Genomic DNA, 27407 nt, shown 5'->3' on the forward strand with positions numbered 1-27407 from the left:
GGGACCCATTTTAGGTGTCAGCGTCGTGTTATGCTTTAGCTATTGAAAAATAGCAGATCTACAAGCTCGTATCGCGCCACTCGGAGCTTGTAGGTCTGCTATTTTTTGAAAAATCGATGAACGACTGACATAGAAACATGGCTTTTTCAGAAAACTGTCAGGATGTAGAAGACGTTTATAGAATCTGATCTCAGGTCAGAATGGGTTAAATAGCGAACACCACATACAAAAACCCATTCTGACCTGAGATCAGATATGAGCTGCTATTTTTCAATAGCTAAAGCATAACACGATGCCGACACCAAAAGGGGTTCCCGTTCAGAATGGGTTTAAATAGCGAACACCACATACAAAAATGTAAGACTTTGGAGGGTTTTATTAGGGACGATAGTAAGTGGGGACAAGGGGATGGGATTGGGGACCCCAAAAAAACCCAAAAAAACACTTTTGTAAGGAGGGGTGGGTTCAAAACTCTCAGGAGGACGTGCAAGTATGCAGTCAGTGGTGTCTATAGTAGTACAACTCCCAGTCAGTCCAGATGCTTGTTGCTGTTAAAACGTTCCACAGAGTCTGTGTTGGCCTTACCGTGGGGCTTAGCACGATAAACTCAATGGCACCATGGTGCTAAAACCCCATGGAGGACCGTTGACAAGTCCAAATGCAGTAGATTTTTTTTTAGGGAAGAAGTAGTGTAGTAGTACATACAATGAATGAATAAATGAATGGACCAAAGGATTTGATAAAGGCCTGTTATTCAAAATGCAAAAGGAGGAGGAACTGAGACACTTGTGAGATGTTCGTTTAAATGGGAAAACAGCTCCAAAACAGTGGAGGACAGACGCTGGACACAAAGGTTATAGTTGTTGGTCATGCTCAGAGAGAGAGAGAGAGAGAGAGAGAGAGAGAGAGAGAGAGAGAGAGACAGACAGACAGACAACAGAGAGAGAGACAGACAGTCAGACAGCGAGAGAGAGTGAGAGAGAGGGAGAGACAGACAGACATAGATAGATGGGGACAGGGGAGGGAGGTAGTCAGTTATTGATTATGTTTGTGGATATCAAATAAACAAGACGCTGCAGCAGCCAAGCAGAACCTCTACAAGCTGTGGAAAACGTGTGTGTGTGTGTGTGTGTGTGTGTGTGTGTGTGTGTGTGTGTGTGTGTGTGTGTGTTGGGGAAAACGGCACAAAAAGAGGAAAGACCTCTCACAAACGAGACTATAGACTGAACCCATGCAGAGCGCCAAACTACCTTGTGTTCAACAGTAGTAAACCTTTGAGTATAGCCCATATCACATTTCACAGAATCTAAAGGAGGAATATTGTATGAAGTCAGTTGGTGTTATTCATCTCATTCTCTGCTCAACAGTTGGATTGTGGGACAAACAGAGCTCAGGGCTGGGCAATATGGACACAAATCAGACATCACAATATGTTGGAGCAAAAGCCTCTATATAATACATGTTCTTTTCTATAGAGGGTATGCGTATGCATAAAGTGAGTGGCAAACTAACGTCATTAAATGCAATCAAATAGGACATTTCTGTGTGGATGTTTGGGCTGTCGAGGCCAGAAAGTCGTTTTTTGCCACTCAGTAGGTGTTCCTGCATAACTTCCGGGTATGATGATGACGTCACGCGCATACCCTCCATCATTTGCAAAAATTAAAAAAATAGCACATATGTTCAACATTTTGGACAAGCATATTTGAAAGTATAAAATAAAGTGATTAGAACTTGGAAAACACAGCACAGCTATTAACGGCAACGTTTATTTTCTTCTGTAATACAATTCAAAAAGTGAAACTTTCATATATTCTTAATTCTTTGCGCATAAAGTGAAATATATAAACCCTTTTTTGTTTGTTTTAATCTTGATGATTATGTCATACAGCTCATGAAAATCAAAAAAATCCTATCTCAAAATATTAGAATATTTTTACGAGACCACTAAAAAATCCAGACTATGTCTGCAGTCAATACTCTTGACAATACAACCTAGATTCTCCATGGGTTTGGCCAGTTGGTTGGTCAATTAAGCTCCATGGTCATTGGTCAGTACACCAGTTACTAGTAGTCTTGCTTTGTGGGCAGGTGCCAAATGGAGCTGGAAAGGAAAACCAGCATCTCCATGAAGCTTGTCAACATACGGAAGCACAAAGTGTTCTAAAATATCCTGATAGATGGCTGTGTTGACTCCAGTGTGACATTTTCATTGTCAGTGAGGATTTGGGGTGCCATGCAATCAGTGGCAAAGCCAGTACTGAAGTTCTGGGTGGGCCAGGAGTGGGTGGGCCTGCATGCACGGCACGCACGTGACACCACACCACATTATTAATGTATTTATTTATTATAAAAAACTATATTTTTTGGGGGCGGGACATCTGGCTGCATGTCATCTGCTGGTGTTGGTCCACTGTGTTGTATAAGGTCCAGAGTCAACACAGCCATTTAATATGTTAGAGCACTTTGTGCCTCTGTATGTTGACAGGCTTTATGGAGACGCTGATTCTTGATGAAATCATTTGCTCAAAAGTACTGACTGCATACATTAATGCACTTTTCAGATGGTCGACATTTCTGGATTAAAACATTTGTATTAAGTGGGGCGGCTCGCCGGAATCGGGGCGGCACCCTGTGGGTCTGGAACCCCCCCGGGGACCCCCACACGGAGTTGCACCACTCACTGATTTTGTAGTAGTCTTGTAAAATATTTTTAGATTTTCATGAGCTGTATGCCAGAATCATCAAGATTAAAACAAAAAATCACACCCGTGTGAAGTGAGTGGTGCAAATCTGTGCGGGGGGGGGGGGGGGGGGTCCCCGGAGCTGCCGGAGTTACCATGTGGGGGTCCCCGGAACATCCAGACCCCCAGGAACGCGCCAGTGACACTTGGTTGTGAAAACCAACCAAACGCTATTTCCGTACTCTGACAGACCCAGGCAGCCAGCCAGGAACACAGACACATACTAGCTCCGTAATGGGAGTGGTTGCACCACTCAAATTGACTCAAATTCACTTTATGCGCAATGAATTGAGAATATATGAAAGTTTCACTTTTTAAATTATATTACGGAACAAAATTAACTTTAAAATATACTTTTGCAGAATATTCTAATTCTTTGAGATGGAGCTGTATATAATCCCAGACCATATCCAGACTCAAATCATCATTGATGGATACATTATAGTTAATTATATTACTGCCCAGCCCAGGTTCAACACAACTGTATCACACTTTCCAGTTCCTGAATAATAATCATCTCACCGTCGGAGCACCTGAAAGGAAAGGATGTTTAGTGTGAAGCAGAGTATTCATGGACAAACACAGCCTATTAGACTAGAGCAGTGCTTCTCAAAGTGACATTTGGCACTCCCATCTGAAAAGGTTCCGTGCCAGGGACCCCATGAAGAGAAGATTTGTGTTATCAAATAGATAAATAATGATAACAAAAATATTCAACACGATTGCTATTTTTGAATAGCCAACGTATAATGGATAAAAGTGGATAGATTGTGATCGTGTATTAACACATTTTGCTGGGGACTTCCTGGCACCCCTCCCAATGACCCCTGGAGGTCCCTGGACCTCACTTTGAGAAGCGCTGTATTAGAGCATGATGGATACATGCATTGCAAGTTGTTCCTTGGACAATTTTGCCACATTTATTTGTGCAGAGATGAGCGGCCTGGATCTGCTGTTAATGCATCGCTCTGCAAACGTTACACGGTCATCACGTTCAGGCAGAGGGTCATTTTTTTCCCTTCAAATGTCTGCAAGACATCTGTTAAATATGAGAGAAAAAAAACACAGTGGCCCGCCTCTGAACCTCTGAAAGAGAGGCCCGTTGAGTTCACGCACGCACGCGCACACACACACACACACACCACACACACAGTGCACACACAGACACACACACACTCTTGAAAGGGAAACAGTAAAGCGGAAGCTCTTAGTCTAAGCCGGGGATCACCACAATATACTGCACTGAATACAAGCAGACTATTCCACATTGCACTTGTTTTGTACACGTGTGCACGCTGTGACACGGCACCTGCGTGAGCGTACACACACACACACACACACACACACACACACACACACACACACACACACACACACACACACACACACACACAGTTGTCCACCTTAGAATAGACTAAAGGACTTCACAGCCAGAGCACCCTCCTTCTTACAAACAGTCTGAGAATGTTCCACTTGGTAAAGCCCCCCCCCCCCCCCCCCCCCTCCCCTCCCCCTGTGTGTGAAAGACAGAAACAAGCAACAGCAAAGAGAGAGGGGAAAGGTCGTTATTGTTGCAGCGCTGTTGGCGTACAGTACAGTACAGTACAGTACAAGACACCCCCTGACTCTTTGCCGGGTGTTTTTGCGGTTGACATTTCTTTGGATTTTGTACTCGTGTGACCATGGGCATATACTCAAAATATTTACCCCAGCTAGAGGATCTAGAAAGCTGCCACACACATAGAAGGGCAGAGCGCAGACTGAGGAAGCAACACACAAACCTGGTGACTTATCAATTCAAAATTGATACCAATAAGAATACACTCCCCTCCGCTAGGTAGGTGGTTCTACTGTAGGTCTGTCACAATTATTACATCAGTGGTTCCCAAACATTTTCATGTCAAGGACCCCCAAATTGACTCTAATTAGGCCACGGACCCCCATGTGAAAAAGTTATGCCAGGGACCCCGATAAGAGAAGATTTCTACGGCTCTAGCAGTGATTCTAAACCCGTTAAATGTAAAGGTTTCAAGGACCCCCAGTTTGACATGCATTAGTCTACGGTCCATTTAATGGCATTTTTTTTAATCTTACTGAGACCCTAATTTATATTGTAAAAATCAATGTTCATTTAATTCTGAGAGTGTACAAATTTGTATCACTCTCAGAGTTACAGACCCATAAAAGGGTCCATTTTGGTTCCTAACTATCATTTAGCTGGGGACCCCCTGGAACTCCCTCAAGGACCCCTGGGGGTCCCTGGACCCCACTTTGGGAACCACTGTATTACATAATCACCTAATCGCAATTATTTGAGATAATCGCAAGCATTTCGCATAATCGTCACAATAGTTTCCATGTTTAATAATTTTCATAATATTTAATATAACATTTAAAAAAATAGTTGAAATAGCAGCTTGCAGATCGGCTAGTTCTACTATTAATGTTTCATTGAAAGTCATTTTGTTGTGTGTTTGCTGTTTGTTATGTCTGCCCTAAAAGCTAAAAGCCGAGCAGAAATACAATTTCTATTCCTAATTTCGTGTGACAGTAATCATCACGTAACATGTCCTAATCGTGACAGCCCTATTTGTACCACCTTTCTATTACTGACCAAAGCAGAAGCAGAACAGAACGACATGATGAGACATGGATAAAAACCCCTTGGTTACAGACAGTACAAGTACATCGATAATACTGCGGCTGTTATCCAAGCAACATGGGAGATGTGATTTGTTGCTGTGTTTTTTTTAGTGGAGGGAAATAAATAAGGTGACATTAGGAGGAGTATGAGCAACGTGTCAACGTTAGGCGAAGAAGAAGATGAAGAGTGGAAGAGGAAGATGTTAGAAAGAGGGACAGAACTGAGGCCAATATAAAGGTCAATTCATGCTTTGTGCCGAAGCGTCGCACAGCGGAAGGGATGCCAAAACTTCATGGAAATCATGTGGACCACATGAGACCAACGTTTCAGTTATGGAATGGGTTACCTGCAAGCATTAAGGCAATAGTCTGTGCACAGCAGCTAAATTGGAAATTCCTTAGTTACTTCACATGGCTTACCAATTAAACTAATAAAAGAGGGAATGTCGCGTTGAAATTTGTTTAGCTAATATTGATGACGTCACGCAGCAGATACACATTCCCCCCTGTCTTCTCTGTCTCCCCTTGGCTCGCTCAGCCTCGCACCACTAAACAAGGAAGTGACTTTACATGAAAATGTATTTTATTTCTAAATGTGTGCATATACAATTTATATTTCCCCTCAAACAACTTAGTTTTACCAACATTGTTCGTGTGAAATAGTTTGTTAAATGCTTATTCATTGCTACGCTATGGGTGTCCCGTGGGGACAGTATTCTCACCTCAAACAGAGGAGATCTGTGGGAGAAATACAGCAGCTGGCTGGCGCATGTCTTGTCTGGTCGTTGTGTGCAAGCCTAAGATTTAGACTCTCGTATATTTTAATTTATCGATTCTGAAATGTCAGAAACTATAAAATACATCTACGACAGTCTAAATCTTAGGCTAGTCTTGAGCCAAAGTTGAGTTTGACTGGCTGGTGGAACGCGCTGATGATATTTTTTGATGCCGTATTTAGCTAGTACAAACGCAAATATGCCATCCAAATGATCAGACTGTTTTCAGTGAGACCACAGTATGATAATGATATTTTTCGGGGCGTGTCATTGGTAGTTTAAGGCTCTGTTCCATTTAGTGTAGCACAGTGGATCTCAAACTTTGGTAATTTCAAGGACCCCTACAACTCTGAGAGTGTACAAATGGAACCAAAATGGACCTACGCCAAGGGCCATTTGGAACCCCCACAAGGAAGCATGAGGGTCCCTGGACCCCAATTTGAGACCCACTGCTGTAGCAGTGCGTTTCCAGTGAGCCAATATGCACAGTGGCAGCACCCTGACCCGCTTTGACCAGAATGGAACAGAACCTTCATTAGTATCATTGGTAACACTTAATTATTTTATTTCTTTCGAATATGGCTGTTGTGCATAGCCTTTTACAGTTAATGCATGTACTGTGCAGACGTGCATTTTCCTTTTTCTTTTGTGGCGAGTCACAGAAAACTCAAACGCCAAAACCCGTAACACGGCGAGACATGGGCGCGTGGTGTCGCTCAGCGCTTGTCTCCCGCCCAAAGCATAGCTTGACCTTGATGTCACCATGCACTAGACAGAGGAGAGCACACACTCACACCCCACAGTGACAGAAGCTGTGTCGGTAGGAGGAGGAGTAGTAGTGGTAGTAGTGGTAGTAGTGGTAGTAGTGGTAGTAAAGGCTACATGTGAAGGGATAGAAACATTGGTTACATCGTGCTGCTGTTGGCTGGAGTTGGAGGAGGCCTGCCGCCTCCCTGAAAAGGAGGTTCCACTCTGGAACGCACTCACAACATCCATCTGCAAAAAACCAAGACAGCGAGACAGGAAGGGAGGAAGGACGAGGAGACGCCCACACAAATAGAAATCAAAGAGAGTAGGGGTGTGCAACGGGTAATCGATCACATCCATTTGACTCACTCAGTGCCACAGGACGCCTTATTAAAATAATATAAAACGTAAAAAAGGGGAAAACGTTTTGGAAAGTCTTTTCTTTCTTCAAAGATGTCTAAAAATGTTCAGGAGTTCAAAAGTGTTCAACACGTTGTCAGCTTGCGGAACGTCCGTTTTGTGTGTTTCTGCGCGAAACCGCTGTGCGACAAAGCACAAAACACAGGGCGTAACACTTTATGATCAACTCAATCTGAGCTCAATTTCAATACAAAGAGCTTTTTGGATTCACGCTAGATGGGGACCCGTGGATAGAAAATAACCCATGACGTCACAGACGCTGAAGAGATCCGCTGCCTGGTGACGATCGAGGTAAGAGCCGGTAAAATCAAGGTAAGAGCCGGTAAAATTGACTAAATTGATTAGTCAATTAAAATATTTTATTAAAAATGTACTACATAAATCGGTAGCATATCGTAAACGGCCATATAAATGCCATATCGGTATCGGATCGGTCTCAAAATAATTCAGATTATTTTCACAGATATTGATGACGCACAAATAATGTGACCGTCAATGGCTCTGTCGCTTTTGTTTTGTGTACTTCTAATGTTTGAATGCAGCATAATCCGTATAATATCAGTATCGGCAGATAATCCAAATAATCTGAGGTCTGTCCTAATTTCAGAAAAGAATATGATTCGATTTGATAAATATATTTCTTTCTAAGAATATAATCGATGGTTGCAGCCCAATAGAAATTAAAGGAGAAGGAGGGGGAAAAAAGTCAACAAAACATACACACACAGCAAGAGGAGAGAGAGAAATAAAGCAAGGGCAACAATAATCATAGGAGAAAAAGAATAATAATTTAAGAGATGGGGTTCCGGAATAGTAGTTAAAAGGGGGGGGGGGGGGGGGGGGGGTAAAGGCACTTGTCCCCCGCAGTCTGAACTCACTTCCACCTTTTGTTTCTCTGCAGAATCCTTGTGTTCTTCTAATCGTGTCAGTGCACCACCCTTAACTCAGCCAGTAGCTGGCACCTCGTCATCATTACAAAACCTTTCCAAACGTTCACTTTGGTTTCGCGGGGATTTGTTTTTAGAAAGCAGACAGATTCAGATCCGAGACGGAAAAAGGTCTTTGCAACAGAGATTGCAGATTCAGAGCAGAGAACAGAGAACAGATTGGAGAAAGCAAACAATACATCTGTATGCTGGAGGAGCAATAGTAAGTTTGAGTTCATGGCTTGGATTCCCTGGCTTGAGTTTGATGCTGTGCTGAGGTGGAGTTTGATGCTGTGCTGAGGTGGAGTTTGATGCTGTGCTGGGGTAGAGTTTGATGTGGTGCTTGGGTAGAGTTTGATGTGGTGCTTGGGGGGGATGTGAGAGGGGGGGGGGGTCTGGACAGCATTACCTGGGTCTGGATGCGGTTAAGTCCTCGGAACCAGAGGATCTGCCCACGGCGGAGCTCTCTCTCGGCGTGGTCGATCTCCTCCATTTCCTCCATGTCTTCCAGCTCCTCGTCGGGGATCTCCGACTTCTGGGTGCCGTGGCCCGCCGTCTTCAGGAACTTCAGACGGCTGGTGGGGATGGACGAGATCACCTGGGGAGCAGTGGTGCATAAAGTACTCAACTCCCAGCACTTGAGCAAAAGTAGAGTGTTTTTAGCAGCCATTGCGACACACACACACACAGGCCAGGGAGGAGGGCTTGTACAGTACGGTACGGTACAGTACCACTCAGTACAGACAGGTCTGATTTTTTCCTTTTTTTATTAGATTCTTTAGGGCCATGTCACGTGATCTACCTGCACAGCCTTTGTGACCTACTGGTAGATCACGATCTACCTTTTGGGCGCCCCTGATTGTAGAGCCTTTGTTCTGCGCTTTCCGCCCAACAGTAACACTCCCTGCTGACGGGTGCTGCTCCAGCCCGTAGGAGTGTGTGTATTATAACCCGCCCCGTCCGGCTCCCCTGCCATTGTGTTCTATAGGTATTGGTATAGAATACATTATCGTTTAAAAAAGGTTAAATGACGAAACGGCGTTCTGTCATTTCATGATTATTACAAGTTGTTATAGGGTCAAGGTCCTTGACGTGAAAATGTTCTGGTCTTGCGTTATAAATCACTGTCCCAAATCACACATCTCTGGGCAGAACAGAGCACCAGGAAACTGTGGTGCGGTCACCCATACTGGTGGTCTCGCAACGCTACAATAGGCTCTGGACAGCAGTCATATTTGAAAGAAATTGAACCATTTCACAGGTCTTATATAAATGACACTTCTTTCCAATATGGCTGCTGTGCCAAGCCAACTCCCTCCACATGGGGGCAGTGTTTTACCACTTTAATCTAAAGCAGGTCTTTGGTTTCTTACCTTGTGGTTCTCAACCTATAAAGACCTAGTGAAATTAAAAATACCTTTTTCCACACTTTTAGACCATATCCGTCATCGTATGGGCATACCTAACAGTGGATGCCAAAACAATGGGAACATTTCCATTTGTGAATTTTTATATCAAAAGGTACATTTCTTTCAATTTGAATTACTTCCTTTGAACAAAAAACGTGATGCCGTCTTGAGTGTCGAGTGAATAAAAATGATGCTTGATTTCATTCACCTGTTTTATTCCCATTACTGAAACTTCAAAATAAAATGCCTGTATTTCCCATTATACTAGGACCTAGGTCTTTACCAAATTTCTTACAACCCCATCCCACCCCACGTCGCCACAACAATTTAGTACGAAGGCATATTAGTCATTGCCGTTTTATTTTATTAAAATAAACATTTAACATTGATCATGTTAAAGCCGGATTTACACTTTTTTTTGCACAGCCGCCGATAAAAGAGTAGCGGTATTTTAAGATAGATTTAGCCAACGTACAATATTTAATTTATTTATAGTCCTTGGCCAAAACTCAAATGCGCCTCGAGCTTGCAGATCTGCTACTTTTGATGCTTTCACGCGGCTCTGTAGAGTGCTCAAGTAAAGTAGGGCGTTCATTTACGAAAATAAATAAATAAATGCTTGAACACAAAAAGTTAGGATATGGAGATAAGAGTGCCCATTTCAAACACTCACCTGGCCCCACAGTAGACTGCCGAACCCCAGGAACGTGCACCACAGCCACTGGTCCACGGGCAGAGCCACGCAGCTGAAGGGTTTCCCTCCCCACTGCACGATGACGAACTGGAGGGGCAAAATACAGTTAATACAGCAAACTCATTTACCGCCGGCCACTTCCAACATGCCCATTCTTATTGTGGGCATGTCATTCTTATTGTGGGCATGTCATTTATTAGGCAAACACACAAATTGCGAACGTAGCCATTGTAAAAGCTGACGATATGTTCGTTATGTTGATTAATCATTGCTAGTGTTTGTTCAGTAACAGGGGTTTCTCTGTCTCAAGCCCTTTAATAAACTGAAAATATGTTTTCAGGTGGGACACCAATTTCATCCAAACAGGAGAGAAGAACATATTCCAATTCCAAATGTATCTGCTCATTTATAATAATAATATATATTTTTAATGAATTTTTCACTTATTTATCGTATCCTTGTACGAGTTCTCGCTCCTGTTTGGATGAAAGTGGCAGCCCAATATGATTTGTTTTCTGTTTGCTAGAGAGCTGGGGGAGAAGTGAACAAACAAGAATCAAGACTCTAAAACACTCTGTAGCAATGATAGCTATTGTAATATAGCTCTAGCTTTTTAACACGTATTCAAACAATGTCACTTACACACCTCCCACTCAAGTGGTTGGAGAGGGTCCCCAGCAAAATGTGTTAATATAGCATCACAATCATTTGGACCACTTTATCTAGCGCATGCGCAAATCATGTCTGGGAGCTCTGAGCAAGGCGTTGCCTAGCAACGGCCACTGACAAAAAATGGATTTTAGCAATCCGGTTTTATACCATTAAAAAAAACGGGTGAAATTATAAAGACGTGTGGGGACGACGGGACGGCTTGGGCAAAATAAGTGTTAGATACTAAAAAGGAAAAGTATTTCCTGAGTATCTACTTTTCACTCCACTACATTTCTACAAAGGATAAACAGTAGATTGTGAATTGGGGGGGGGGGGGATGTACTTTTTGATTTCTACTTTCAAATACAAGTACAAATTTGACTTGTAGTTTTAGTGATATTTGACCAGAGTATTCTATGCAAGGAATACTTTGTGTGTGTCAGCTGGCTTCTGAAAGGTCACAGCAGCGTGGTGACACAGCTGCGGCCAACGGGCTGGTTCTTGGAAACGACTAAAACCAGTGATAACACCTGGTGTTTTATTAAACATTCATTATATTTAATACCAGTGATAAGTTACACCTGGTGTTTTATTAAACATTCATTATATTTAATACCAGTGATAAGTTACACCTGGTGTTTTATTAAACATTCATTATATTTAATACCAGTGATAAGTTACACCTGGTGTTTTATTAAACATTCATTATATTTAATACCCCATCTACAAGCTTGTGAGCACGCAGAGATCTTTTGGAAAACTACTAAGAAAGAAAGAACCAAAAAACAACTACATTAAAACCCATTTAGACCTGAGGACGCATCTGTGTCATCTTATAACCACTTGAACATTTATTTTTAACTTTAGCTGTTGAAAAATAGCAGATCTACAAGTTCATAGCGCGGGACCGAGTGCCATGCTACGAGCAAGTAGATCTGGTATTTATTTTTTTATCGTGAAAATGTGGCACAAATCTTTGAATATAAATTACATTCTTTGCTGCTGGGGGGGGGGTCTCTGGAACAACATATTTAGAAATGGGGGTCTGTGGACAAATATATATCATTCTGGGAGTCCTTGATATGAAATAGTGTGGGGACCCACTGACAGAGAAACATATAGGTTTTCAGAAAACAGTTAGGATTTAGAAGGACATCTCTTCTCGGGTCTAAATAGGTTGATTTAAATGTACCGCAGAGTTTAGGAGATAGGAATATCTTTTTTTCATCACCTGGATGATGAAGGTGCCGAAGACGATGGAGCAGAAGATCATGTTGTTGAAGATGCCCTCGAAGACGTTCCTCTCGCCGTGGATCTTGCGCGCGTTGATCTCGTTGAAGAGCTGCATCAGGACGAAGGTGTTGAACACGATGGTGTAGTGCTCCGAGGGCGGCGCGTGGAGCGGCGCGTCACGCCCACTGTCGATGTCGAATATCCTCTCGCCTGCGGGGCAGGGACAAAACAGAGATTATTATTATTATTATTATTATCTTTTAGATCAGTGGTTTTCCCACATTCTTTCATGTCATAGCCCGATTTGTACGACTCCGGCAGTGATTTTGAACCATTTTCATTTCAAGGACACCCGCGTTTTGGGATGCGATGGTAATTCCGACGGAGCATTAGTCCGACATGCAGGAACAACGGTCGGACTATACCGCTCGAACATGCGCTGCTCCCGTGCTTGCGGTTATGGTTAGGTTAGGGTTTGAGGTAGCTTGTCGGTCTAATAATAGTGCCGGAACGCCGCGGTTTGACCTGAATTAGGCTACGGTCTCCTATTTAACCCATTCTGAACGGGAACCCATTTTGGTGTTAGCATCACGTTATAATTTAGCTATTGAAAAATAGCAGATCTACAAGCTCATAGCGCGCCACCGAGTGGCGCGCTACGAGCTTGTAGGTCTGCTATTTTTTGAAAAATCGAAGAACAACTGACATTTTTAGAATCTGATCTCAGGTCAGAATGGGTTAATCAGACCAGTGTGTGTCCACTGTCCAGTGGAAACCTCGTATGAATCTGATCTCAGGTCAGAATGGGTTAATGGCATTTCTATCTCTGGGACCCCAGGATACAGATTAAACAATTGGAATTTGAAAACTATAAAAATTAAGCTCATAATTAGCTAGTAGCTACCTCTCCTGATTGGCTGAAATGTTGTCACCTACCTGAAAGGTATTTTCTGTTCATTAAAGAGCCGCAGACAGAGACCTCTGTTACTGAACAAACTTTTAACATTTACCTTTTAACAAAACATGTTTTGTTTTAACCAAAAAAGATCACTTACACTACCTTTAACATTCATCATTAGTAATAGTAATGAAAGGCAAAATCAGTAAAACAAATATCAAACTTTATGCACAAGAGCAGTAGTACACCAGTAGAGGGCAATGTGACTCCACACATAAATGTTATCTCACTGAGAGGAGATCTCCACAATTCCCAACCTGTGGGCCGCGGTCCACTGGCAGGACGGGAGGATATTGCCATGTGGGCCCCCAAATAATTGACAAAACACATTTTCTGATAAGATAACATATATATATTGTGTAAACCAAAAATGTCACGGTAATGGTTTAAAACCATGAATTACTTTTCACAGTGACACAGATTAATAGGAACGTAACGTATACTAACATTAGTACCATTGGTCCAAGCTGCAACACAATCGAATAATTGACCATTTAAGTAAACATGAATTTAAAAATGCATGCAGCGCACACACCCCATCTGTTCCTTTTAACACAGCAGTCGAATATCTGCCATGATTACTGATCAGATGGATGGGCTATAGTTGGAATAAAATGCAATAACTACATGCACATTGTTTGAACTAATATGTACAGTAGCACTGGTATTTGAGTGCGTACGTGTGTGTGTGTGTGTGTGTGTGTGTGTGTGTGTGTGTGTGTGTGTGTGTGTGTGTGTGTGTGTGTGTGTGTGTGTGTGTGTGTGTGTGTGTGTGTGTGTGTGTGCGCGCGTGCGTTTGTGTGGGCAGGCTTTTGAAAGGTCACGGCTGCCTGCGGCCAACAGGCAGTTTCTTTGGAAAATACTAAAACTGGTGATAATAATCAATACTGCAATCTAGATATACTCTGTAGAGCAGTGGTTCCTAAACCTTTTCATGTCAACGACCCCCAATTTGACACCAAGTAATTATTGTTGCTTATGGCGGAATATTCCGTCACATAAAATCCAATCGTGGTCTGCTTCCGACTTAATTCTCCGTCATCAAAGCTTTTTTAATGATATAAAAAACGGGGTCGCTGTAAAAAAATTTTGTATTTAATTTTTTGCTTGGCCATGCATTCTTGCATTCTTCAGTGATCCTGGATTGCATGTTTTGCGCATGCGCACTGCCGTTCACTTCCTTATTTACGGCCCGACTAAACGGTCTCTTCTCTCTAAATATAAGGCTCCATGGTTTTGATCAAAACGGCAATGTTCTGTCCTCTCCTCATTTCTGACTCAACCAAGCATCTCGTTTGGAATATAACCGCTTCTAGAGAGAGATGAGATGTGACAGCGCCACGGGAGGTAGTAATGGAAGATTTCACCTCCCGGTTTTGGGGGGGAAATGGAAGTCTTTTCAGAGTAAAAATCTGCCAATCTGCTTGACACTCTAGCGCCTTTATTGTCTCCACCAGGCCGAAGGCATGTGGGGAGAGTATGTTTTGCACTTCGTCCGTCCGTGTGTGTGTCCGTGTGTCCGTCCGTCCGTCCGTGTGTCCGTGAGCAGCTAATCTCGGCCACCGTTAACCCGGTCGATGCCAAATTTTGCACACACACTCCCTGGATGCCAACGATGAACCTCTGCCCCAAACCTTCCAGAACGGCCTGTTATAGCGCCACCAGGAGGCCGCTTTGTGCAAAACAAGTTTTTGCACAGTACACCTACAGATTTTGTCCAAACATCGCGCAAATTGGTACACAGTCTCTCTAGAGCCATTCAACGAAACGGGTCTTTCAGATTTCTCAGACTCGATCCTGATTGGTTAAGATTGGCTTCCAAAGTTCACAGGAGTGCTCAGTTTCAAACAAAATGCTGCAAATCATGAACACATCGCGTGATTTCCGTGAAATTGTGCACCCACATTCCCACTAGGCCGAGGACGAAATGCCACATGAACAATTTCAACTCAGCCTCAAGGTGGCGCTATAACTGGCCGAAATGTGTTTTTACCTCTAACTGCACGGATATGTGGATAACCTGGTGGAGACCTGTGCCCAGAAGGGCACTTTTTCTAGTTCCATCATGTAGCTGGGGGGGGACCACATGGAACCCCCTCAAGGACCACTGGTCGATTGAAAAGCCACTGCTTTCCACCGGCGTCTCTTACCGGCGAAGAGCAGCGTGAAGATGACGATGAGCTGGTAGACGGCCTGCCCCAGGATGTTCTTCATCATGGTGCGGGAGATGAGCGGCTTGTTGCGGCCGTAGGGCCGGCGGAGCAGCAGGGCCTCCGTGGGGGGCTCGGTGGCCAGGGCCAGCGACGCAAACGTGTCCATGATCAGGTTGACCCACAGCATCTGCACCGCTTTTAACGGAGAGTCCTGGAGAGAGAGAGAGAGAGAGACACGTGAGTATTAACCCATTCTGACCTGAGATCAGATTCATACGGAGGTTTCCACTGGACACACACTGGTCTGATTAACCCATTCTGACCTGAGATCAGATTAAAAAAAAAATGTCAGTCGTTCTTCGATTTTTCAAAAAATAGCAGACCTACAAGCTCGTATCGCGCCACTCGGTGGCGCGATATGAGCTTGTAGATCTGCTATTTTTAAATAGCTAAAGCATAACGTAATGCTAACACCAAAATGGGTTCCCGTATAGAATGGGTTAAAAAAAGAGGAATAAATCTTGCGACGGAAGGAGGTGTATCATGGCCGAGTCCTAAATGTGCGAGTTTGTCAAAACCGCGCGAAGGAGCCTAAACAATTATGAACATACTGTTCCATTCCAACTCTACACGCTTTCCTGATCTATTCGGTGTTATCTATTCAGGGAAATCTGAATAGATAACACCTTGGCAAATGTTTCTTAAAAGTTAAAGCCACTGACAAGGTTAACCTTCAATGAAATATCCAAGACCAATAAGGGTTTTATGGAAGATGTTTCTGAATATATTGCTAGTATAACCCCTTCAAATGCTCTAATCTGAAAATAACCGGAAATACCGGTAGGCTATTTTCACCGTGCAACATGCTTCCATGGAATCCAAGAGACTGAAATCAGTCGTGGCGACTGACAACTTTAACCCACGTAGACCTTTAAAGATCCTGCGAGGGAATTTCAGTCGCCCAGCGGAGGCAGCACAGCAGTTACAAAGTTAAATCTCTCAAGAACACATTCTGAGCTGCACTCCATGGGTTCCCAGACTGCAAAGTTACAGATACAAAATAAGGCTAAAAAGGATAAAACATTGATCCATTGTGAGCCTACGTATTCAATTCATCAACATAGCATAACAAATTTACACAATACTACATGTCATCAACAGATACAAAACAAGACACAATTATGTACAAAGGAGAAAAAGGAGAAGTGGTGGCAGCGAATGACGCCTCCTTTCTACGGAACATGCATGCACCTCCCCTTGTGGTTCTCCTGATGGATGTTTTTCAGGCCAGTTTAGAAAGAAACCCAGTGATTCACATCTTTTAATGGATGGTGTCAGGGCATTCCACATTTTGGTGGCAGAGTAGAAGAATGAGGATTTTCCCATGTTTGTTCTATTTTGGGTAGTGGCAGATCGTTGTCACTCCCTCTAGTGTTGTCGCTTTGGAGAAGTAGTTGGTCAGGTATACGAACGAGGGCTGCGAGGGTATTTAACCCATCAAGGACGGGAACCCCTTTTGGGGAAGCCATTGTTTTGGAGCCATTGTTTTGGCATGTACAGTGTAAGATGCAGTAATCCAAATGCAAACACCACCAATAAAGAGCAACAGTAAAGTAAGTAAGTAAACTAAAGTATACACACATACAACCATCCTGCACTACGCAGAAAAGCAATAACACCAGATTACGGTGTCCCCATAAACAAACAAAAATAAATCAGTGCAATGCAAAGAAAAGTGTAAAAAAAAAAAAAAAAAAACCCACAAAAAACCCATGTTGAAATATTGTCAGAACATGAATATTGTATGGAGGTGATCTCTGGCACATATTATTTTCAGACGGGGTTCTGCGGACAAATGCATTAATTTGTGATCACACTTTACAATACCACGAGTCACGACAATATTTGATTCTCTTTTTTGTTAGTTTTTCCTTTTAAAAACTATATTTAGTTTTGATTTTATTTAACCCATTTAGACTTCTAAGACTTGATTCAAAAAATGCCTAAGGTTTCTGAAAACCTTAAAATTCATAAATATATATATAAAATGTGTATGTGTGCGGCTACCTGTACATGTATAGCAACAACTAATGAGACACAGAGGTATCTCCCGAATTGAAAGGTATAACAACAGGTCAAATTGGGTTAATGTAATGTGTGATTACGTGTAGTCCTTTGGCAGCCTCTGTAGACATTTTTTAAGCACAGCTCAAGAAGACCCACTTCTACAACATTGCTTTTAATTGATCTTTTATTTTGTGTTATTCATGTCGTCACTGTATTGCATTACTGCTTGTTTTTTAATGTCTTTGCCTTGCTTTTCTTTTTTTTTCTCCATTGCTCTGTAAAGCACTTTGAGCTGCATTTCATGTCATGAAAGGTGCTAGACAAATAAAGTTTTACTATTATTATTATTATTATTATATTATTGTTGATATATTCGAAAAAACAACAACAATAAAAACATTTGAAGAACTGGATGTTCGGGCTAAAAATGCATAATAATTTGGCGGTCCTTGACATGACAAGGTTTGGAGAACCTCAGTGGCTCAAAGCAAAGCCTCTGGATTGAGACACGGCCACTAACGGCTCAAATGGGATCCAGGTCATTTTTCAGAAGCCGTCATTACAAACCACACAACAACCGGGAAGGTTTGTGTGAAGAGGATCCATCCGTTAGCCCAAAGACCCATAAGAGAAATTAACCCATTCTGACCTGAGATCAGATTCATACGAGGTTTCCGCCGGACACACACTGGTCTGATGAACCCATTCTGACCTGAGATCAGATTCTAAAAAATGTCAGTCGTTCTTCGATTTTTCAAAAAATAGCAGACCTACAAGCTCGTATCGCGCCACTCGGTGGCGCGATATGAGCTTGTAGATCTGCTATTTTTCAATAGCTAAAGCATAACATGATGCCAACACCAAAATGGGTACCCGGTCAGAATGGGTTAAGACGTTTGCCTGGGACCCCAACTAGTGAAAATAGCAGATCTACAAGCTCAAAACGTGTCCCTTTGCGCCGCATCGTGAGCTGGTACATATGCTATTTTCACTAGTTCTTAAACAAAACGTGTGCAGTTTGACTCCCATGGTGCGACGAATCTGCCGTCTGGAATTGCGTGATAGCGAAAATGACGTTGGTGTCTTTACCTTCTTTTTTCATATACCTTGGGCAGCCCCCAATAGAAACAGGATGTTGGCCTGTTTGCTCCGTCCTCAGCCCTACTCTTCCTGTGGTGGTGCGCCTGTGTTTTCATTCCCCACTATCAATAAAGTATGTACTTAACTGTATACACGTTCTGAATGACCCTGCTGACGAAGATTCAGTAGCGCAGCTACTCTTCTTGAGAGATTACCAGTGGTCTAAAATGGGTGATGCAGGCTCTCCAACTCCTCCAAGTGATCTAAAATGGGTGATGCAGGCTCCAAGTGATCTAACCTGGGTGATGCAGGCTCCGGAGAAGGCTACGATGACAGCAACCACGTTGACGGTGAGCTGAAACTGGAGGAACTTGGAGATGCTGTCGTACACGTTCCTGCCCCACATGACGGCCTTGACGATGCTGGAGAAGTTGTCGTCGGTCAGGATGATGTCCGAGGCCTCTTTGGCCACGTCGGTGCCGGCGATGCCCTGCGGAGGAGAACAGTGAGTTAGTGTGTACAGTTGACTTAAGACTAAGAAAATTACGAAAACTAGAATTGACATACAACACATTGTATTTTAACCCATTCTGACCGGGCACCCATTTTGGTGTCAGCATCATGTTATGCTTTAGCTATTTAAAAATAGCAGATCTACAAGCTCATATCGCGCCACCGAGTGGCGCGATACGAGCTTGTAGGTCTGCTATTTTTTGAAAAATCGAAGAGCGACTGACATTTTTAGAATCTGATCTCAGGTCAGAATGGGTTCATCAGGACCAGTGTGTGTCCGGCGGAAACCTCGTATGAATCTGATCTCAGGTCAGAATGGGTTAAGTGAACTGAAGAATAACACAGAGTCCTCTTTGGCCACGTCGGTGATGCCCTGCTGAGAATGCACGACCCACATATTATGTACCACTAGATATCAGGACTGAAACTATTATGTATATATAAAAGTAATTTGGAATTTAGAACACAGCCCACCTCACGCATGAGAGGGACGATCTAACATGGTTACAATGGAGTTACAATGGGATCATATAGGAAGGGGGTGTACGTGTCTGATCAAATGAATAACAAATGTCTATAATAATTTAATCAAGTAACTTAAAAAACGGGTGCAGTGCACACCAAAATCAGAGTAGGGGTTAAATGACTTGGTTCTATCATTTAATCTCGTTCTTGTTTGTCGAAATTGTCATCATAGCTTAGATTTTTTCTTTCGTTTTCGTTGATAAAAGGTAGTCTCTGGTCATTTTTTGTCACACTTTTAGATGACAAAATGAACACTGTTCGTCACAAAAGTTAAGGTTAAGTCTGTCACAATTATTACATAATCGCCTAATCGCAATTATTTTAGATAATCAAAATTCTTTTTGCATAATCGTCATGTTCAACATAATCAACATTCAAAAATAGCAGAAATAGTTGATCTATAAAGTTTGTAGACCAACTATTTCCGCTATTTTGTAGAGAAATTACCAAAAACTATTATTAACCGTTTGGCCGACAGGATTAATTAAAGAATGATTAAGTGTCAGGATATCCCCCCGTTCAAACCCTTATTTTGAAGATCCAAAACACCGCGACTGGAACCGGGTGTTGACTGAATGGTGTGTGAGCGTGTGGTCGGTTAGGTGTTGATCTCTCACTAGCTGATGAGAAGTACAGGCCGGCGCCATTACAGCAACCGCTATGCTCCGTGCAATAAGCGTGCGTGCGTGTGCACGCACGCGTGTGGGGGTGCACGCGCAAATCAAGATGGCTCAGTCCAGTGTTATGGCTAACAACAGATAGCCATCCAAAGCTAATGTGAGTAGCCTTTCGACTAGATCGGATCAAAACTGAATAAATGTAACTTACTTATATTGGCGCTTGCAGAGACAAATTATTATATATATTATATTTTTCGGCGTGGAAAGTATTAAATGTGTCCGTGATTTATTTGTATATTGTTAAGTATACAAGTTATTTGTCATATCTACCCCGTGCAATTTGTGATTACGAAGCTTAAAAGGCAAACAGAAATACTAATAGTAATGTTCCAATATTCATCACAATTATTTGTGTGACAATCACGGTAATCGTCAACTTAAATACAGTATGTCATTTAACCCATTCTGAACGGGACCCCATTTTGGTGTTAGCATGATGTTATGCTTTAGCTATTTAAAAATAGCAGATCTACAAGCTCATATCGCGCCACCGAGTGGCGCGATACGAGCTTGTAGGTCTGCTATTTTTGAAAAATCGAAGAACGACTGACATAGAAACATAGCTTTATCAGAAAACTGTCAGGATGTAGAAGACATTTATAGAATCTGATCTCAGGTCAGAATGGGTTAAGTTGAGCGGTGCAGTGAAAGCAGACCACCAACCATGGCGAAGCCCACGTCTGCTTTCTTCAGGGCGGGTCCGTCGTTGGTGCCGTCCCCCGTCACGGCCACCACCTGCCTCTGTTCCAACACCGTGCTGTCGATGATACCTGCAGGACCAAGGAACAACAAAAAGTACTCACATTTTTACCACCCCCAAGTAAAAGTTATCAACAGTACAATTAAAAGTCCGGACGTTCAAAATATCCTTGAATAAAAGTACAAAGTATTGGCATCAAAAAGTACCAAAAGTAAAAGTCTGCTATATGCAGAAAGTCTCATTTCGAGTTTTCATTGTGAGGTTGTAGATAGGCATTTTTCAAATGGCCGGAATGTATAATATTTGGAATGCGAGATGTAGTGGAGTATAAATGTAAACGTATTGTAAATACTCAAGTAAAGTACAAAAACCTCAAAATTGTAAAAAAATAAAAAATTACTTTCCACCACTGGGAGGAAGGCCGTAGGTCAAATGATCCATAAACACACAGTGAGAACATTTTAATTGGGCAAAGGGGGGGAAATGAACGTGTACCTTTGACTAGTGTGTGCTTGTCTGTAGGAGAGGAACGGGCCAGCACTCGTAGCTTGGGCCAGATCTTGTCAATGCGCTCCTGTTCAATCTAAGAAAACACCACAAACGTTATTAGAGCGACTCCATATCAATGTATTGTAGAGTGTACAATGAGTTAGAACCACATGAACCCCATCGTCTCTATTCTGGGGACAATTAGTTGTGATTGAATAGATGCCACTTTATTTTTTTTGGTTTCCTACACCAGTGGATACCAAACTTTTTCTTGTCAAGGACCCCCAAATTGACACTAATTAGCCTGCGGACCCTCATTTGAAGAGATTTGCCAGAGACACCCATAAGAGACGATTTCTACGGCTCTAGCAGTTTAATTTCAAGGACCCCCAGTTTGACATGCATATTAGTCTACAGACCACCATTTAATGGCATTTCTATCTCTGGGAAACCAATTTATATTGTAAAATCAATGTACAAATGGAACAAAATGGACCCTGGGGACCCCCTGGAACTCCCTCAAGGACCCCTAGGGGTCCCCAAACCCCACTTTGCGAACCACTGTCCTACACTATAAAAAGAAAAAGCAAAAAAAGTTAAAAACAAATTTTCCCCAAAATAAAATATAGAGGGAAGAGGGAAGAAAATACTTTAAGTAGTAGTGAAAATGGCTACTCTGGAAGCTCACAACACGACGTGTTGTGTGAGCTTGTAGATCAGCTATCATCACATTTCTCTTTTGGGTCTCAGTGGGTAGTGGACGGTAGAGCGGCCGGATGGGAACCGTGATATTCCCAGTTCCATCCCGGGCTCCACCAGAGTTAGTGTCACTGTCAAAATGTCCTTGAGCAAGACTCTGAACTCCTAATTGCTGTATGAATATAATGCACAATCATGTAAAGCTCTTTGGATGAAAGCGCTATATAAATGCACTATTTACCATTTAGCGTTTGGGAACCACTGCTCTATAGCAACGATTACTATCAGATTATTTGGTCTTCCCCCAGCCTGAGGAAGACCATTCGTTGGTGAAACGCTGTACCAGAGTACTCCGTTTGTAGCCTCGGTACCCAGGCTTTCAGATCGGTGAACCAATACGATCCAACGTCGTGATCCCGGCGGCAATTCCAAACTGTCCGCTGTAAAATCTGTTTTTTTTTCGTCTCTCACATGCATACATTGGACGTGCATAACGACTCCTCTCCGAGTCTCCCTGCCCACCCACCTCTCCCTTCTCGTTGCGTATCCTGCGGTTGAAGTCTTTGCCCTCCAGACATATGAAGTCGTCTCCGGGCAGCAGGATGCCACACTTGGTGGCGATGGCCCGGGCCGTGTTGATGTTGTCCCCGGTCACCATGCGCACCGTGATGCCCGCCCGCTGGCACATCTTGATGGCGTCCGGGACCTGGAGAGAGAGGAAGCGGAGCACGTTTCAACCAAACTTTCAGCCAGGCCAAATGGGAAGTCATTATCAGCATGTCTTAATGAAATCAAATATTTTCATATATATAAATACATATATATATATATATATATATATATATATATATATATTATTAATTTTTTTTTTTTTTGGGTAAATGAACTTGATCATTTGCCATTTTTGAATTTGAATCTTGAAAAGTAACCATTTTGGACATATGAGGTTTTCACCCTAGATAAGTCATTATCTTATTATATTATTTATCAAAAGGTGTGTTTATTAGGTTCGGGGTTACTGTATCATCATGAGCAATCATTTCTGTGTCTTTGAAAACCTTCTAAGTTGGGACTTGCGTACCGTACGTGTAATTTAACGCCTGTGATGTCATAGGCCGTGGCATTGCCCTTGTTCTCTTGTGTTTACAGCAAAATAGCTGTAAATCTTGACTTCAGCAAATGCCAGGTAGCCTGATGTAACTGTAGCCATGGACAGCAGATAGCTGTACAGTAGATACAGCATCGAGACGAGTCGATATGGATTGTACCATACATATTGATGTTAATACAACTTCATCTATGAGCTTGTAGATCTGGTACTTTTGAAAAATCTGAGTCAGCGGCACCCTGGACAATTTTTAGGGTTAGTGCCAGTTATGTTGGGGCAATGTTCTCGCCGGCTCACACAGACATTGTAGATTGGCCAAGCATCTACAGGCTTGTCTTGATCTCTAGATCTCTTCTCCACTAGTCATTTAGTTTCAGTGAAAAACAGTAGTCGACAAACATTTGTAGTCGTCATAGTTTTAGACTTGACGAGATTTTATTTTTTTTATTTAAAAAAATATATATATATCCCACGATTTTGCAAACCATTTTTTCCACCCAGTGTCAATTATTGAATGTAAGTTCGGGCCGCTACACTTGGGGGGGGGGGGGGGGGGGGGGGGGGCAGCGGACTGATGTCATGCTTCCTCCTATGCACGAGGAGTCCAAGCTGCTTCTTTTCACCTGACAGAGGGGAATTTCCCCGGCCGGACCTAGCGCGTGGAAGGAACACGTTATTCCGACCAGTTCCTTCCTTTCCCCTCCATCAGGCGCCCCGGCTGGCCAGGGGGAGGTAGTTTTAGAGACCAGGGTTTGACTCGAGGAGATCAACGCTGCATCAGAGTCACCTAACCCATTCTGACCGGGCACCCATTTTGGTGTTGGCATCATGTTATGCTTTATCTATTGAGAAATAGCAGATCTACAAGCTCATATCGCGCCACCGAGTGGCGCGATACGAGCTTGTAGGTCTGCTATTTTTGAAAAATCGAAGAGCGACTGACATTTTTAGAATCTGATCTCAGGTCAGAATGGGTTCATCAGACCAGTGTGTGTCCGGCGGAAACCTCGTATGAATCTGATCTCAGGTCAGAATGGGCTAAATGTCCCGGGAAGAAGAAGGGCATTCTTCGGGCTGCGTTCCGTCCACCCGTCTACGTACGACTCACCTCCGGGCGGACCGGGTCCTCGATGCCGACCACACAGAGGCAGGTGAGCCCGGACAGGATGTCGTTCTCGTTGTCCCAGTCGGGCTCGCCCTCCGACAGGGGGAAGTCCCGGTACGCCATGCAGATGGTCCTCAGGCCCTCCGACGCCATGGGCTCGATCACCTTCTTCACCATGTCGTCCCTGTCGCGCGGCCGGAACACCTTGCACTCCCCGCTGGCCGTCAGGATCTTGTAGCACCTGGGGGGGGGGTGTGAGGTTTTAGATGTATAGTATTTTACAGTATGTAGTCATTGTGACAGGCCTACTCCTTGAGAAAATCCTCAATTCTGACTGCGTTTCCTCTTCTATCCTCGCCATTTAGTTTTTATATCCACCAGAAAATAAATCTCCTCAGAGCAGTCCTCCTTGGATTACACCGTGAGAGTTTATAAGTCCTACCTTAACAGTTTGACTCCATAAAACGCGTAACCCACATTTTAATCAAATATTCTACGCTGCCGCGATTGTTTTATTACCTTTAGAGCCTATATGCTGAAGTATTTGGGCTTTTGATCCGTGAAAATCCGGCGAAAAATGATCCGTCCGTTTGTTATGATAATCGGCACCAGCGGCCATGATGGTGAGGCACAAGATCGGCCTCAAACCCCCCTCCCCCCAGACAAACCCCCCGTCCACTTGCATTGGCCTCAATTTCCCAGAAACGGAATACGGCGAAGTACGTGAGAGGTATTCTTTCAGGACATAATATGTCCTGAAAGAATACCTCTCACGTACTTCGCCGTGAAAAAGTTTGATAACTACTGGTGTACACCATATTATGGTGTACACCAGTAGTTATCAAACTTTTTCATGTCAAGGACCCCCAAATTGATATGTATTTGTCCGTGGACCCCCATCCCATATGAAAAGGTTTTTGTGCCCCCCCCCAAAAAAGGTTAAATAATTTAGTCAATAAGTTAGACAGGCAGCCTGGTCTCTATTTACGTGTTAAGAGGATTACTGAGAGTAGAAAAGTAAGGGGCTTGGGTGGGACGCACTTCAACCGCTGCTTAGCTTCTTAAGCCGTTCCACACGTCATTTGCTTTGAAGCCTCGACAGCCACAACAATTACTGACAGCTTAGTAGCTTGACTGTCCCGAAATGACTACCTTTTTGCTTTTTGTTTTACATTGCAAAAATGTCATTAAAAAGGTCAATATCTGGCCCAGGCCGTGGCGTAACGGTCTGGGCACCTGACTGGTAATCCAGTCGCAGTGTGCCGCGGGTTCAACTCCCGAGCCCGACACGGCCTTTACTGCATGTCATCCCCCCCATCTCTCTCCCGTTTCCTGTCAGCCTACTGTCTGTCCCTTCAAAAATCAATAAAAGGCGTAAGCCGAAAAAAAAAAAAAAAAAAGGTCAATATCTAAAACTTTTTCCAAAAATGTGTTGCTATATGAGATTTAAGGTTAAACAATGTTTAGGTTACGCCAGATCTAAACACATAAACGATGAGTATGTGTGTGACTGACACCCAGGCAGGGAACAATAATTTCTCCCCAGTTTAGATAGATTAGTTATGCCAGTCTTGTTGGCCACAAAAGATGTTTCCTCCAAACACACATTTGTTTGTGTGTTGACTCACATGCCAGAGGGGAGCCCCCACCGGGAGGACACAGAGCCCAACGCTACAGGTGCCGCCCCAGCCTGTAGGATATCACCCTCCCCTCCCCCGAACACGGGCCAATTATGTTTGTGTGATGCAGCCAAAGCCGGATGCACCGCGGTGGATTTGAACCCACGACCTCCGCTGTGGTGGGCAGTCACTTTAGCCACTGCACCACCCGCGAGGGCCCTAACCCTATGCCACATGATGTGATGCAAGGTTTGCTCACTTCTTCAGGATTTCGGAGGCTCCCTTGCTGGACATGTAAAATTAAAACCAAAAAACTAAATGCATAACAGATGAAATGAAAGGTTTCCTCACTTCTTCAGCAGGATCTCGGAGGCTCCCTTGCTGGACATGTCAAATTAAAACCAAAAAACTAAATGCATAAAAGATGAAATGAAAGGTTTCCTCACTTCTTCAGCAGGATCTCGGAGGCTCCCTTGCTGGACATGTCAAATTAAAACCAAAAAACTAAATGCATAAAAGATGAAATGAAAGGTTTCCTCACTTCTTCAGCAGGATCTCGGAGGCTCCCTTGCTGGACATGTCAAATTAAAACCAAAAAACTAAATGCATAAAAGATGAAATGAAAGGTTTCCTCACTTCTTCAGCAGGATCTCGGAGGCTCCCTTGCTGGACATGTCAAATTAAAACCAAAAAACTAAATGCATAAAAGATGAAATGAAAGGTTTCCTCACTTCTTCAGCAGGATCTCGGAGGCTCCCTTGCTGGACATGTCAAATTAAAACCAAAAAACTAAATGCATAACAGATGAAATGAAAGGTTTCCTCACTTCTTCAGCAGGATCTCGGAGGCTCCCTTGCTGAACATGCGGTAGCTGCCATCAGCGTTCTTCAGCACCGTGCTCATGGACTTGCGCACAGAGTTGAAGGTGTACACCTTGTACAGCTTCTCCTCTGGGATCTCGTTGCGGATGGCCTGGTGGGCAGCGGGAAGTAGGGGGGGTTTGCAACATTTAACCCATTCTGACCTGAGATCAGATTCATACCAGGTTTCCACTGGACACACACACACTGGTCTGATGAACCCATTCTGACCTGAGATCAGATTCTAAAAATGTCTGTCGCTCTTCGATTTTTCAAAAATAGCAGACCTACAAGCTCGTATCGCGCCACTCGGTGGCGCGATATGAGCTTGTAGATCTGCTATTTTTCAATAGCTAAAGCATAACATGATGCCAACACCAAAATGGGTGCCCGGTCAGAATGGGTTAATTACTAATTTGCTTATTTCCATCGAAATAAGTAGTAAAGCGTGCCGCTTGGGATACTATTTACATTATGAAGAGAGGATATATACAAAAAAAAAAAGATTTTTGATTGATGGAAATAAGCGAACACACACCCCTGCAATGCCCCATTCAATTCAATGCAAATCAATTCAATTCATTGAGGGCTTATGGTAGGGGAAATAG

The 27407-nt window shown here is 43.2% G+C and overlaps 1 protein-coding gene across 3 annotated transcripts in view; it reads right to left on the reverse strand.

Moving 5' to 3' along the window:
- Positions 1-27407, reverse strand: part of LOC310853490 (plasma membrane calcium-transporting ATPase 1-like) — an 89835-nt gene that overhangs the window by 3220 nt on the left and 59208 nt on the right. Inside the window, exons 12-22 of one of the 3 annotated variants that reach the window (XM_083757847.1) lie at positions 26766-26911; positions 24324-24561; positions 22634-22813; positions 21415-21502; positions 20883-20989; positions 18800-18991; positions 15352-15565; positions 12242-12453; positions 10339-10446; positions 8666-8854; positions 7073-7159 (exon numbers count right to left, since the gene is read on the reverse strand). In XM_083757847.1, the coding sequence (XP_083613973.1) occupies positions 7073-7159; positions 8666-8854; positions 10339-10446; positions 12242-12453; positions 15352-15565; positions 18800-18991; positions 20883-20989; positions 21415-21502; positions 22634-22813; positions 24324-24561; positions 26766-26911 (1761 nt within the window). Of the gene's footprint in view, positions 1-1250; positions 1307-7072; positions 7160-8665; positions 8855-10338; positions 10447-12241; positions 12454-15351; positions 15566-18799; positions 18992-20882; positions 20990-21414; positions 21503-22633; positions 22814-24323; positions 24562-26765; positions 26912-27407 lie in introns of those variants that run through there. The other 2 variants (XM_083757849.1, XM_083757848.1) reach the window with 2 other exon arrangements.

This window comes from Protomyctophum parallelum, assembly GCF_964188405.1.
Source record: "Protomyctophum parallelum genome assembly, chromosome: 22".
In the NCBI taxonomy this organism is placed as follows: Eukaryota; Metazoa; Chordata; class Actinopteri; order Myctophiformes; family Myctophidae; genus Protomyctophum; species Protomyctophum parallelum.